The sequence below is a fragment of the Micropterus salmoides genome, unplaced genomic scaffold (genome assembly GCF_014851395.1).
Source record: "Micropterus salmoides isolate LMB-PRFRI ecotype aquatic unplaced genomic scaffold, ASM1485139v1 Ms_hic_scaffold_3, whole genome shotgun sequence".
Taxonomy (NCBI): Eukaryota; Metazoa; Chordata; class Actinopteri; order Centrarchiformes; family Centrarchidae; genus Micropterus; species Micropterus salmoides.
Genome location: NW_024042261.1, coordinates 20,282,735 through 20,297,188, shown reverse-complemented (window position 1 = coordinate 20,297,188; position 14,454 = coordinate 20,282,735). Strand labels below are relative to the sequence as shown.

General features: G+C 40.8%; 3 protein-coding genes across 4 annotated transcripts in view; 1 reads left to right on the top strand and 2 right to left on the bottom strand.

The window, feature by feature from the left end:
• The window catches only part of fam168a (family with sequence similarity 168 member A), a 29,613-nt gene extending 26,005 nt beyond the window's left edge, over positions 1-3,608 (bottom strand). The window contains 1 exon segment of the mRNA XM_038692402.1: positions 3,216-3,608. The gene's annotated coding sequence lies outside the window, so the exon portion shown is untranslated.
• Positions 3,609-4,820: 1,212 nt separating this feature from the next.
• kbtbd3 (kelch repeat and BTB (POZ) domain containing 3) lies at positions 4,821-11,198 on the top strand. The gene is made up of 10 exons (XM_038692401.1): positions 4,821-4,968; positions 5,253-5,541; positions 5,607-5,772; positions 6,500-6,682; positions 7,341-7,514; positions 7,603-7,893; positions 8,437-8,679; positions 8,788-9,078; positions 9,219-9,368; positions 10,062-11,198. The coding sequence occupies exons 2-10, from the start codon at positions 5,264-5,266 to the stop codon at positions 10,182-10,184; spliced, it is 1,899 nt and encodes a 632-aa protein (XP_038548329.1). The 5' UTR covers positions 4,821-4,968; positions 5,253-5,263; the 3' UTR covers positions 10,185-11,198.
• Positions 11,199-11,394: 196 nt separating this feature from the next.
• LOC119882385 (sarcolipin) lies at positions 11,395-12,928 on the bottom strand. Of its 2 annotated transcripts, none has more exons than XM_038692404.1 (2): positions 12,765-12,928; positions 11,395-12,211 (listed from the first exon to the last, which is right to left on the bottom strand). In XM_038692404.1, the coding sequence occupies exon 2, from the start codon at positions 12,093-12,095 to the stop codon at positions 12,000-12,002; it is 96 nt and encodes a 31-aa protein (XP_038548332.1). In that variant the 5' UTR covers positions 12,096-12,211; positions 12,765-12,928; the 3' UTR covers positions 11,395-11,999. The 2 variants fall into 2 exon arrangements, with proteins under 2 accessions (XP_038548332.1, XP_038548331.1); XM_038692403.1 differs by having other exon boundaries at positions 12,769-12,928.
• Positions 12,929-14,454: the final 1,526 nt, after the last annotated feature.

Genomic DNA, 14,454 nt, shown 5'->3' with positions numbered 1-14,454 from the left:
TGGTTCTTACTGTGCATGTCTTGCAAACCTCGTCTGTCAGTAATAACAGGGTTTACTCAATCTTTCATTTGAGGCAGCTGAGCCCTGAATTGAAAGCAATACACCAACTAACTGTTGGAAACGCCCACCTATATCCTTGCATTCATTGGCAAACAATTTAATTACTACTATAGCGCAGACATCTTCTCCCTAAGCCACAAAGAGTATGGAGTACTCAAATGATATTATTTGCAATCCACAAACATAGTGTCATCAGATTACAGATGCAATGGTTAGTCAGTTAGCCAATTAATCACGTTAGTTACTACATTAATAATTAATTACTACATTAGTTGAACATTTGTGCCCTTTTCATTAAAGCTGCAATTAATGACTTCCAACATGTTCAAACTATATCAAAGACAAAGGAGCAGCTGTATGTAGCATTTATAGTTGTTTCACCTTCTTATTGTTGGTATGCAGAGAAAAGGTCACTGACCAGGTTACGTGAACGTGAATATATCATTGAACGAACTGATTAAAATACAACGCCCTTTCTTTATAGCAGTGTATGTACAGAATCTTCCACCACTGTAAATGTGCCCTTTACACTCCACAATACAAGTGGATGGAGCAATATGTTAATTCAAACAAAAGATAGCTGAGGCAAGAAATGTTTCTCTAAATTTGACTATTTAAATTTATTAGAAACTAATGATAATTCATCAATAATTAATTTATCAAGCAAAAATTCCAAATACTCACTAGTCCCAGCTTCCTTAATGTTAAGATTTGCTGCTTATCTGTTTTACATATCATTGTAAATGTTTTAGACTGTTAGTTGGACAAAATAAGCAATGTGAGCACTTCACCTAGGACGGTCACGTTTTACAAAGTACACGATTAATCTTAATAATTAGATTAATAGAAAACGTCAGTTACAGCCCCAGTTTTAGTAATGAACTGCAATGATAAACGATTTCTGTGATGACATTCAGTGGTATTCAAATATGGCCACCTCGTTGTTAAACATCACTGACTTTCCAGCTAGTCTAACCACAGAATTGTTCATATCTGCTGGTCTCAAAAAGAAAATGTTGGTCATCAAGTTGAGGGACTGTGGGCTGCACACAAGATAGTGAATCTGGAAGCTACCATCTGTAAGCATCTGATTCACAGACCTGATGACCAACTCATTAAGGGGTTCAAACCACATGTGAATGAACTGCTAGAAAGACAACAGTCTGTTATAGAACCACTGACTCTCGTAACATTAAGTGACTCCAGCTTTCTTTAGTCTGACAGTTTTACGGCCGCATTGTACAACCCACCATTCATACACATGAGACTGCGCTCAACGCATGCCAAATGCCCCCCACCCACTCAGCATAGCAGACAGGGGTCAACTTTGACTAAAGATGAAACTGAACTAGCAAATACTTTGAAGACTGTGATGGATGTTTAGCTCAGTTCAGCGTCACTTGTTTTTTTTTTTAAATTACTGCCACCAATGTCCTGTAATTTGTGATTGAATTTCTCAAGGATGACCATTGTCCTTGCATTTAATATGCCTTCATCTAGGGGGAAGCAATTCAGCCAGATGCTTCTTGATCTCACTAGTCTTCTAAAGAAGACGCCTTTATAATTTGTGGTAAAATCAATATGACTCACGTTGTTCAGCCCAGTGAAGGGAAGGATTCCTACTAGAGGTTAGCCTATAATTACAAACAGCAAAAATTCTACATGGAATAGTGTACTTTGTCACATCCCGGCAAAATAATATTTGAGCTGTGCAGTTTACTTACACTGCGTTACTCTGCTGAGGGCCACGAACAGTAGCATCTCAGAAATCTCTTTAGACAGATATGGCTTTCTCAACTGATAGGGATTAATAGTCAATGGCTAAAGCAGGTAATACTACCCCCGCAAAAAAAGATGACTGCGAACAGGATTCATTTCACTGATAATAGAATAAGTAAATTATGCCTTAAGCATTTTGTGTAATCCTGAGGCTGCATTTGGTTTTTGTATTCTGAGTTGTCACAGTGAGTTCAGTTATACCCTGAGGCATCTCTGCTAGTGCTGACCTAAAGAAAATGAATCAAGAGTTTTGATAATCATTTAAACTCTTTATCAAGCAAAGATGACCAATATTTGCTATGTGTAATTAGATTTGCTGCTTTTCTATTCTTTTATTAAATGTCTTTGTAAACTAAAAAGACAGACATCAAAATTTTCCCAATTCTGTAGAGGGAACAATTATTGTTTAATCAAACGTTAACTCAAACTGAACCTCGAAAAGGAACCACATGTTCATTATGAGCATAAGTGAAGTGCATAGATGTCGATATGTGCAGACATTTAATGTAACGTATGCAGAATAGACGCTACACCTAATTTCAAGCCGACACACTGTGACAATTTTCAAAACACAGCGCAAATGCAGTACAAAACAAATTAGTGCCATTCCAAAAATACAATTGTTTTTGCTCATAATGGTGGCTATAGCCTGGGAGGAAACAGCCCCCATTGCGCAGGCATTTGTATTTACCACCACTTCTGAGTATGGCATGCACTAGCAGTGCACAGCATTCCTGCGATAGCGAGTAACGCCAAAACAGCCATGGTTGGACAAAAATGGTCACACTCAAACAAGCTTAAGACACCATTTTGAAAATCCAACGATTTCTAGATAACAACTCCGCGATGCCATCTTGCCAATTATCACCAGATTAGCCACCGTTAGCACCACTACCGAACCATTCAGAAGCAAACATCCGAGAATCTATGCTGGTCACATAATACTAACGTTAGCTTAGCTTGCCCGCTAGCCTGAAAAGACAACAGCTAACCGTAGCATCCCTGCATCCCTCGGCACACGCTACTCAAATAGCTAATTAGCGAACTAGCTGGGCAGAGATCAGCAAATGATAAAGAAAAAACATCCACACAAGGTCAGACCGGACTGCACCGGGAAAACCAGCTGCTAATTTTACCACCTGGCCGCAAACCACTACCGTTAAAACCCGTGCCGATGCGACAACTAGCTAGTATCAGTTAGATTCCGCTATATGTGAAGTAGCCCGTTTAGCTTAGCTTGCTAGTTCCTCCACTGTAGCCACCGCGGAGGACAATTGAAGGGATACGGAGGGAAAAAAAGACAGGAAAAACGAACAACTAGCAAGTCGACACATGGACACTCCTGCCCTCCATAATAAACAGAGGAAGAGACTTACCAAAGTCACTCTGTCGAACAAGAAAAGATTCTCCTATGTGCGTACGTGCTTTCTCCCGTGTGTCTGCTCTGCCTCAGGTCGGTGCGGACTGGCTCAGCTACAACAACGTTTTGTCGGGCCAGTGGCGCAGGGAAGACAGCTTTCACCCGAAGAGACGGTCACAGTGTGTGGGGGATGGGGATGCACTGCCGGGAGGGAGAGACGAAGGGAGGGATGCAGGGATGCAAGGAAGGACAGAGGAGGGGGCAACCGATAACATAACAGGCTTTAATAATAGCCACATTCAGGCTTAAATAACAGCCAAATCATCATAATAATATGTAGATCAGTATGTTTCGGACCGCACAAGAAAAACAGTACATTTGCGACGGAATGGCCTTAGTTTCTGTTGTTAATTTTGACTGATATTAATATGGAATATTTTATTTTAAGCGTTAGTGCAAATCGACTATTAGTCTGCTGATGATGTAGCTGAAGGAAGTCTAACTGATACACTGTTAATGTTGATCATAAATGTTGGTTCTTTGTGGTTTTTATTGATTGAGTCCGATGTTTTAGTGCCAATGATAAATTACTCTCATATCAGAATGTCGTTGCGTGTATTATTATTGTTATTATTATAATTCCCAGGAGTAAGGCACGCTGCTGTAGTGCATGTCTACAAAAGCATGTTTTGTAATCAACATTTCAAGGCAGGAAAGTGTGTTATTTGTTCAGCAGCACCGTGGTGGTGAAACGGTACTGCAGCATAGCTGGAAGTTCACGTCCAATAATTCAGATTCAATGGCCTTCAGCTACAACACATTTTGGTCACAACAAGGCAGCGCCATCCGGTGGTGATGAAGTGCATTGCACCATAGTGCCTCACTTTTCTAAATAAGCACGGCCATGGTTTGTTTTGATATATATTGTAAGGTATATAATGAATAACGTTTTGGTAAAATACAATTTATTTTTATACTTTATTTTATTTAAATAATCTGTTTGAATAACCCTTACTTCTTAGCCGTCTCTTGTGCTGTAACTTGAAGTATCACTAATATCAATAATTTAAAAAAAAATAGTGATTCATTTTAAGTTTCAAGTATTAGGGAGTATTCATAAGTCGTCCTGTGGAATAATTGCAGCAGTAATGTATTCAGGTACCATTGAAGGTAAAATTAGTGAATGCAAATAATTAAATACATTTTTAAAACGACGACGAGGGTATCTGCAGAAAAATGACAACATAAACAACTCCAGCCAGCAAAAACCTGTAGGCTGTAGAATATGTGAATACTTTACATCGATCTGCAACTGACAATGGTTAAACCACAAACTGCAGACTACTACTACTAGACCTTAGCCACGAACAAACTCTCACCGAGTCTAGCCGAGACCATAGACTGTATTAAAGGACGACCAATACGAGAGAACTACAGTTCCCAGCACTCACTGCGCCTCCCTCTAAAGCAAACAAAGAAACACATACACTCACACAATAACAATAATGACCTAAATATTTCGTTATTATTAACAAAACAGCAAAACAATTCAGCAAAAATTATGTTAGCGACAAGTAGGCCTATAACCGCAAAAAAACCTACGCAAATCCTCGCGTGATTTCACGCTCCCGGAAGTTAGACTGGCACGAGAAAGAGAGCTGACCGAGGTGCTGACTACTGCTCGTCCTGCTTCTGACTTCTAAACCGGAATATTTCACATGTAGGCTGTTCCTACATGTTTGACTTTTAACAACGATACATCATCTAAGGTAAATGTGTAATATCTTTATTTTGGGATGAATAATTGTGTGCTATACACAAACCAAGCTCTTTCCTCTAAGCTGTTCCCACTAACATTATGATTGTATGGTAGAGTGGGATCTGTCTGTTACAGATATACTGAAGTGAAGTAGATTGTTTGTTTTTTTTGCACACACAGACACACACACACACACACACACACACACACACACACATAATATATGAGGGCAGGCTGAAACTGAACTACATTCTCTCAAAATGTCATTTAATTTGTTTTTCCAAATATTGTCAGAATTTGGGAAGATGGATGAACCTCAAGAGTCATCCTCCTGTGTCACCAACACCCACAACTCCCGCAGCAGCAGCCCTCCCAGTACCACACCTGGCAGTGCTCCACAATGCAACGGGGTTACAGAGTGCAGGACCCTGCTGCGGATGTCTGAGTCACATGGACTGCAGCTGCTGGGCATGCTCAGATCATTGAGGGAGCGAGGCTTGATGTTTGACTTCACCATTAAGGTCCAGGAACACAGTTTTCCCTGCCATCGCTGTGTCCTCGCAGCATGCAGCGATTTCTTCAGGTAGGTATCTATCTATCTATCTAGAGATCTAATTAATTCGCTAATATCAACTGCTTTGTATTTAGGGCCATGTTTGAGGTGGACATGCGCGAGCGTGATGATGGTTCAGTAACTCTGAGTAACCAGTGTCCGGTGGCAGTGGGTTCTTTCCTGGACTTTGCCTATTCTGGAGAAGCCCTCATCACTGATGGCAATGTGGACGTGCTGTTTCAGCTTGCTTCTTTCCTGCAGGTACAAATATAATCATTGTTCTTTCGTTTTCCTTAACGTACAGTACATAATACATGGTCTTGGCCAAGTTTGTGCCATAACCAGCGCCTTCTCGCCTGGGTTAGGGTTAAGATGTTACTACACAAAAAGTTTTACACATACACATTTTTGAAATGTCACAGTAGGAGGTGTAATAATAATATGAATGATGGCTGAATTCAAAATATCTGCTTTGGTTTCAGGGTCATGGTATTGTGCATGCTGGCTAACTGTCATGACTCACTGGGACACTTAAACGGAACAGAGCCATTGTTAATTAGTCATTATTAGTAACACTTGTGCTTTTCTTCAGTCAACATGTCTGCCACACACCTATGGCACACCCGCACACGTGTCTTCACTTATTTTGAATAATTAGGATTCGTAGCACCTGTTAGCATCGGACAACTTACAACTTTACTATCCTTATTGGTATATGAACCTTGGTAACCTTGTGTAATTCCCTGCATAGTTCCACCCAAATGGTCTAATCAAGTAAGTAAAAACGCCTGTGTGGGTTACAACTAGTTTAAAGGAATAACAGTTAACAAAGTTAACAAAGACACGCTTAGTTAATAAGATATTTCAGTTGTTCTACTACTTTACTTTACTCTAAATGTTTTTCATAATTTAATTTACTCTGTAAAGGCATTTAGACATTTTCACATGGATGGTTTCCTGATTGTTCTTATCGTTGTTGTGTCCTCAGGTGCCAGTCCTGTCCCGAGCCTGCAGCTCCTTCCTGATAGGAAACATGGATCTTTGTAACTGTCTGTCCCTCTTCTCCCTTGCTGAGGCCTACGGCTCAGCCTCCCTCCTCCAAAGTGCCAAAGAGTTTGTGGTTCAGAACTTCTCTGACCTTTCCGAAACCCAGGACTTTCTGGATATGCAGGTGCTGCTCAAGAACGGACAAGATAAAGAAGTTATTTTATCAGAGAAGGTTTCTGTAATAACAGATGTAGATCATTTGTTAATACATCCATATGTTCCTTTAACCTGTTTATACCTTGACTATATATTGCATATGTAGAGTGTGAATACTGTATGCCTGCCTCATTCTCAGTAATTAACATGACAGCTCTAAATCATATTCCATAGCCAGTAAACTGTAAGTTATTGTCCAACCTCTTGGTAATTTATATATATTAATATGATTTATCCATGTTAATGGAGAAGGTTGAGAAAAATGACCCCATCCCTTTTAGATGGCCTTTTAAAAAAGATATTGTAACAACATTTGTCTATATGTTTCAGCTGTCTTAGCCTCTCCTAGATCTTCCACATGGTGATAAAAAAAGGTTATGATTTAGATACTTTTATATTTATTTAATTAAAGGTTTTAAAATTAATCATCGAGGTCATGCATATAAAATGGGGCCTGTTTTATGTCAAAAGGTTTATAAATATTACACTTAAAAATCATAAGTCTGGTTTAGGTTGGTACCTGTCTGCCAAAAGGCTTTTGCTGTGTAAAAATAGTAATAGTAGTGAAAAAAGTGACCTGTGAACTGTTAAAAGGACTCATTTATTATTTCAATTGCTTCTTATAGGTGAATGTGTTGGAAGCATGCCTAAGGTCAGATGCTCTAAACGTGCCCAGTGAGGAGGCTGTGGTGAAGTCACTTTTTAGATGGATACGCCATGATCTCCCAGGAAGACAAAAGCTGTTGCCGGGCCTGTTATCTCTAACCAGACTCCACCATCTACCTGCACCTGCACTAAAGGTATAAGCACACGGCGTGTGCTGAATTTAGAATAATCTGAATGGTCTTGTGATTGTCTCATCCTTACCTTCTCTCCCTTCTCTCTCAGACTCTGCCTGATTCAGAGCCTCTCCTCTGCGAGAGTGAGGGCTGCCTCGCCCTGCTCTCAGAGGCTCAGAGCAGACAGGATCAGTACAGCAGCTTGCTCACTGATGCCAGGCCGGCCACCACGCAGAGCTACATCTACATCCACAAGACAGAGGAGAACGGAGAGATCCGCCATACCTTCTGCTACTGTCTGGAAACAGACCAGTGGAAAGATCTGGGAACAGGGTGCGGAGAGGGGAAAGCGAGGATGCCAGACCTACCGGGATCCTGCCTTACCAGCTATGCTGAGAAGGTATGTTTTGGGGTTGAACCGAGTCCTGCTACTGTTCTGAGCAGTGACCCTTTAAAATTAAGCAATGTCAACTTGGAGCCCCTTATTACAAGTTATAGCCCTGGTGTGGGCATGGGTTGTGAACAGTACGACCAAAGAGTGAGCTTTCCTTTCCAGATTGTTTCATTTAGAGGCCTCAAGATGTAAAAGTATTCATCATTTCACAAGAAAAAAACAAAAAAATAAACCTGACAGAAATCTTTTTTTTTTCTCTCTTACACCTTTTAATTAACTTTTTACCTCTGAGATTTATATTGATACCCCTTGGGGCATCCCGACCTCAAGGTTAGAAATAAGTGATTTAGAGAACAGCAGTAAAAAGAGGAGCGATGCCTGAACAGTTGGGAAATGTACATGTCTGATAAAATTAGGGAACAAAGAAATGGGGACCTGACCTATTTACAGTGTTTTGGAATTAATCATATAACTACATGTGTTTAAATTATGAGCTCTGTTATAGCTTTAAAAAGTTTACCATCTTCTCATCTTTCTGCTGGATCTAAGATGTTTGTGACAGGCGGTTGCCGTGGTAACTGCTGCCGGGCAATCCGTCTCCATGTGGCCGAGCCATTCCATGACGCCACGGACGAGGTTTGGTGCTTCTGCCCCGTGACCCTAACGTGCACGCCTGCTCCAGCGATGCTGAAGCCCAGGACCACTCACGCAGCTGTAACCTGCCTGGACCGAGTGTACGTCATTGGAGGACGGACCAAGGGATCCAGAGGGGGAGCTCCCAGCCTGCTGGAGGTAACACTGTCTCCTTAATATGTCATTACTAGATTATGGATTTAGGAATGGGAGTGTAGATTATTTCTGTACAGTACAAATTCTGTTAGTTTCTATCCTGTATTCTAGGTGGAGTATTACAACCCTCTGACCCAGACCTGGTGCTCAGTCAGCCCGCTGCCTACTGCCATCTTCTATCCTGAAGCTAGTGCTTGTGGCACTGTTATCTATACGCTGGGGTCAGAGGTGGAGATCACAGACTCCTTTAACCCCTCACTGGACTGCTTCTACTGCTATGATGCCCAGAAGGACCAGTGGAGCCGCCTGGTGGCAGAGTTTGGCCAGTTCTTCCACGCTACACTGGTCAAAGCAGTGTCAATTAATAATACACTGCACCTCTGTGACCTGTCCACTTATAAGGTAAGCCAAAAGATGAATGAATGAGCTGTCAGTCACTGGATTGCAGTGTTAAATCATTACAAAAGGCTTTTGTAATTGTCCAAGCAGGACTGTTTAAATAGTCAAACACAGAGTTCAAAGTGTGCCTTTCCCTCTCCCAGGTGTACAGTTTTTGTCCAGAGACCTGTGTTTGGAAGGGTGAAGGGTCATTTGAGTGTGCTGGGTTCAATGCTGGAGCAGTTGGTATGAGAGACAGAATCTACATCCTGGGTGGAGACTACTCACCTGACGAGATCACTGATGAAGTTCAGGTAAGAGAACCTTTTTATTGGTAAAAGCTGCCCTAATTTAACTTTTGTTGGCCAAGCAACGTCATGGTTTCTGGGGCTAAAAATGGAAGCCATCTGATGTGTCGACGGGTTTACTAATTGCAAAATGACTCTTTGCTTTCAAGAGACCTGGAAGAAGTGTTTGGTAGCTCACCAGATTGGCATCAGAATGAGCATTTCTAATTCAAATTGACACATGATATTAAACCACTGCAAGGAGGCCAAATATTTTTGTCAGCATGCCTGTCAGTTTTAAAGATACCATTGCATTAATTTTGATAAGATAGTGAGGAAATGAGGGAGAGAGATAGGGGCCGACATGCAGTAAAAGGGAGATGTATGCACAGGCTTCAATAAGAGAGAGAAACATGAGAAAGGAGAGACGTGAACATGGATGGACAAAGGCAGTGATGATGTGGGGATGTAAATGGATGAAGGAAAGGGAAAGGGAGGGTAAGTCAAGAAAACTAAGACAAACAGGAAAGAATGGGTTAACCGGGTGATTAGATGTGTGGTTGATGCGTGGCCCTGCTTCCAATCCTAACTTAACTAGTTAATTTAAAGTTAGTTAAATATATTACCTCATTAATTCTCTTTGTTTTTTGGAGCAGAGGGTGTTCGTTTACCATCCTCTTAGAGTTTTGGTATCTGTTTGTTTTCTTGTGGCCTGTGCAGGTGTACCACAGTGGGAGGAGTCAGTGGGAGGAAGTGGCTCCGATGCCCAGAGCGCTCACTGAGTTCCACTGCCAGCTCATCAGCTTCAACAGATACAGAGACCCATGGGCTGACACAGCCTGATACACATAGACACCCACACACACACACACTCTCATGAACACAATGCGAGTGGATATACATGTGTGTCACATGTGTCACTAATGTAAGCAAGTACCTATGAGTCTATCCTGTGCAAGGCGGACAGCTGACTGAGCTAACACCTCAAGAGAGAATGACTTCAACTAACACCACCATCTTTCACAGATCATTGTAACATGAGAACACCCGAGAGAGCCAAATGAGTTATTTATTTTTTTATTTAAAGATTTGATCCTGACCTTTGCTTGTGTGAAGCACCTGATTTCTTTGGATCTTTGTTGTGTCAATCAAAATATGGTCCTCCCATGGAGGAACACTATTGAGCAGAAGACTATTTTAGAAATCCTATTTTAGTAACTGAAACTCTTTTCCTGCTTAGGTGTGTGTAAAAAGGAGAATTCACCCACAGAAGAACTAACAGTATCTGTAAATTTATCAGCTTGAATATAGAAAAGACTTCTGTTATGTAACACTTTTGAGGCTCTATTTACAGGGTTTAGGACAAATTCAGTTTCCATTTCATGCATTTGTAGATTTTGCAGCCTTAAAGGATCGTTATTTTGTTCAGGCAAAAATACACAAAACACGTCATAAGTCATGTAAGGAAAATTCACAAGATAAATGAATAGTGGACTGTTTGAACTTCATTTCAGCTAAATGTGCTTTATTTGATTGCACAGATTAGACAACACACATTTTGTAATATTTTTAGAAAATGGTCCCATGTGTGGATCTCTCATATAAACATCATTGGAGCTTTTCCACAGTATTTTCCTGATTTTTACTTTCTTTCATCTTTTTCTAGTTGATGGAGACCTGCTCATATATATTACACTATATAAAACTCAACCAATATTTTCATTAACATTCATGGAAATTTTGTGTTTTGGGTGGATTTTCACTAGAAGTACTTGCCTTTGTTCTGCTTCAGACTGTCATGTATCCACACGTACCCTGTCTCTTCTCTCACAATATATACAGCAATGCTACATGTAATATATAGATCACCTGATTATCTTCCGTAACTGCTCGCTTGATGAAATGTGCATCTTAACCCATCAATTACAGAGAAACACTCTGCGGCTTCAACAAATACAGTAACTTAAAGTTTTAAAAACCAAGAGCCTTCATGAGGGTTCATGGTGTAAATGATGAATGCATAATACATTTGTGCAATGAAACAGAAAAATACTTCAACAAATGAAAGACTATTTAATGGCAAGAAGTGAATATAAACATAATGCTTCATTATATGTGTTGATGTCTTCTATGGGTAAATACAGCATCTGCATTTGGCACATTCATCACATAGTGAAAACAGAACAATAGACACAACAGCATGGTTCAAAGTATCAAAGGTCACGTGAATGACACTTTGACACGGGCTATATGCTACTCTTTATAGTGACATTACAGTGTTTTCTAGCCCTCACTTTAAAGGTGTCCACAGTAAAAAAAGTAGAGCCTCAAACCCCTGTTCATTTATTTTTATTCACCCTCCCATCCCTTCTGTGGCTTCCCCTTTGGATCTTGCCAGAAATTTAAGGCCATGTTCAAAAAACATTTCAGAATACAAATGCTGATCCAAGACTAGTTTGTCATTGACAATCTGCTTATCTGGCTGTAGCAATCACATGTTTTTTGACCTCACTGGAATACTAGAGCCCTGGTCAAGACCAGTAACCACAGACTACAAGAATGAAAAGATGTAAACACTGTGTCTGAACAAGAATCAATCCGCAGCAAAGGTCTACAGCAACCATGCTGGCGTCATCTCCTCTCTTGTTGCTCCATGGTTCAGTCCTGGTAAGATTTCACTAGCAGCCACATCAGCAGCACAGTGATTAAGACGATTGTGAAGTTGAGGAAGAGGTCCTGAACCGAGCGGTCCATGTCTGAGATGGGACGGGGAGCAGGAGAGGATCGGAGAGTGGGTGCTGAGAAGTTGTGGGTGCTGCCACCGAGGAAAGAAGACGACAAAGAGGAGGTGTGGCCTTACTGTCCTGGACCTGAGAGCAATGAAAGATATGAGTTAAGACTGCAAAAAATACAGGTATGATCAGACCAAAGCAAATAAGATAGCATTGGAAAAAAATAGTAAACGCATGTGTGGTTGTCTTCAGAGGCACCTGTGATTGTGTGTGCATGTATGTCGCCTCTGTTCTCATAGATTAGAAAAATCAGTAATTTTTCAGGCAGCTCGATACATCTCTTCCCTGTTCCCATCACTCAACAGGGAGAGGGGCCACAATATCCCCTCATATACACACATGGGACACATCCACAAAGCATACATCCTAATACACTAATACACACACGATCAGGTTAGAAAGAACTGTAGGTAGTTGTTGATAGATGAAAACATCACATTTTTGCACATTATTTTAGCTACATTGAGCCAATCCCTTTACAACCCACTGAATTTTTATTTTATTTCTTGGTTGTCAGTTGCAGAATTTTAGAAACATTTTGATTGGATTGGAAGCCTACCATATTCTCCCAGCAATGACAACACTATTGAGAATGATAACACACAATCAGATGTAGTCAGTAAGCTGTTACCTACGTGGTCCAGCCTCTCTTTGTCTTGACCTTTGATAGCTTGTCTTCTTACTAGAAAGTTCTTTACTGTGGCACCTCTTCTCTGCAGCATCTGTTAGCAACTGATCTTCATGCTGTTGTCCAGTTTCTGCGCTTGCCAGGGGCAGGGCCTGCTCCTAAAGTAGCCATCCTCAGCGGACCGCCCATATTTCACATACACAGAGACTGATGTCACACACTAAACAACCAATAGAGTCGGTTATTTTCCACAATCTCATCCACTGGAGTGTTTCCCATCTATAACCATACAGAGTCTCTCTCTCTCATGCACATGCTACAGAGGAGGGACTCTGGGTTATTTATAAAACATTATTGCAGATACTAGGTGGATTACAGTTGTTCCAAACACAATACTTACTCAGTCTTCTGATGGATATAGGAAACTGTAACAGTATCGCTCAGTATCTGGATAGGAGCTATGCACAAGGGAAAATAATAAATAACAATGCAACATATGAGGTGTGTTTAAATCCAGCTGATGCCGCAGTTCATCATGCTGTCATGTCTTTCCATAGTCATTTAGGTACTTTGAAAGGAGTACTTTCATGACACATTCAGTCTCTTCTGCCACTGTATTTAACTTACTTTCAACATTCTTCCTGGCTGCTGGATGACAACTATAAAAGCATATGTAGGTCATGTGAAATAGTGTCTGGCACTCATAAAGTGGTTTCTCTTAACTGATGCTTCAACAGGCACAGGCAACAGGGCTAAATGAGATTCTGCTCCCCTCAGTGAAGTGTAGACAGGCTGTACCAATCAATCTCCATCTGCATACTTCAAGAAATAGTTATGTTTTGGGAAATACGCACGTTTTCTTTTTTTGCCGAGAGTTACATGAAAGGATAGATACTCTCATGTCTGTAGGGCAGATGGTTAGCCTAGCCTAGCATAAAGACTGGAAATAGGGAAGCAACTAACCTGCCTCTGTCCAAAGATAGCAAAATCCACCTACTAGTGTCTCTGGGTTTTTATCTGCACAAAAACCAAAGTGTAAAAATGACATGCTGTGGTTTTACAGGGTGTTATGTACCAGACTATTTCTTGACGGGTGTGGTGACTTCCTACAGTCTTGTCATCACCATTAGTTTGCCAGACAACCAGTGGAGATTCCCAGTAGTCACTGCTCCCAGCCAAAAAGTAGTCCTGTAACCCACCTTAAAATCCTCAACTTTATCGTCATCATCATCATTTTCACACTTTTCTTGTTTTTTTCCCATGCTAGCCTTTTCCTCCTGCTTCCAGTTTTATGCTAAGCTAAGCTAACCAGCTGCTGGCTATAGCTTCATATTTACTGTACAGTCATGAGAGTGGTATCCATCCTTTTATCTAACTCTGCACCATAAGCAAACAAGCATATTTTCCACATTAACATATAGATGTTTTTTAAATTATAACTGTGGTTGTGTACACCCATTGTATTTTTGCATTCTTCCTCCTCTATGTTATGCTGGCGCTAAGAGAAGGTTCTGACAGCTCGCCATAGCGAACCTCTCAGCTCATCTAACACTTGACAGCTGCTTACAACAGTGTTATCTCTGAACTAATGTTAAACCCCCTTGGCATACACACACACCTTCTCCCAAACACACAGAGGGGTCACAGCAGGATAAAGTGTGTATGATCACAGCTCCCTTGAACCTTTCCATCA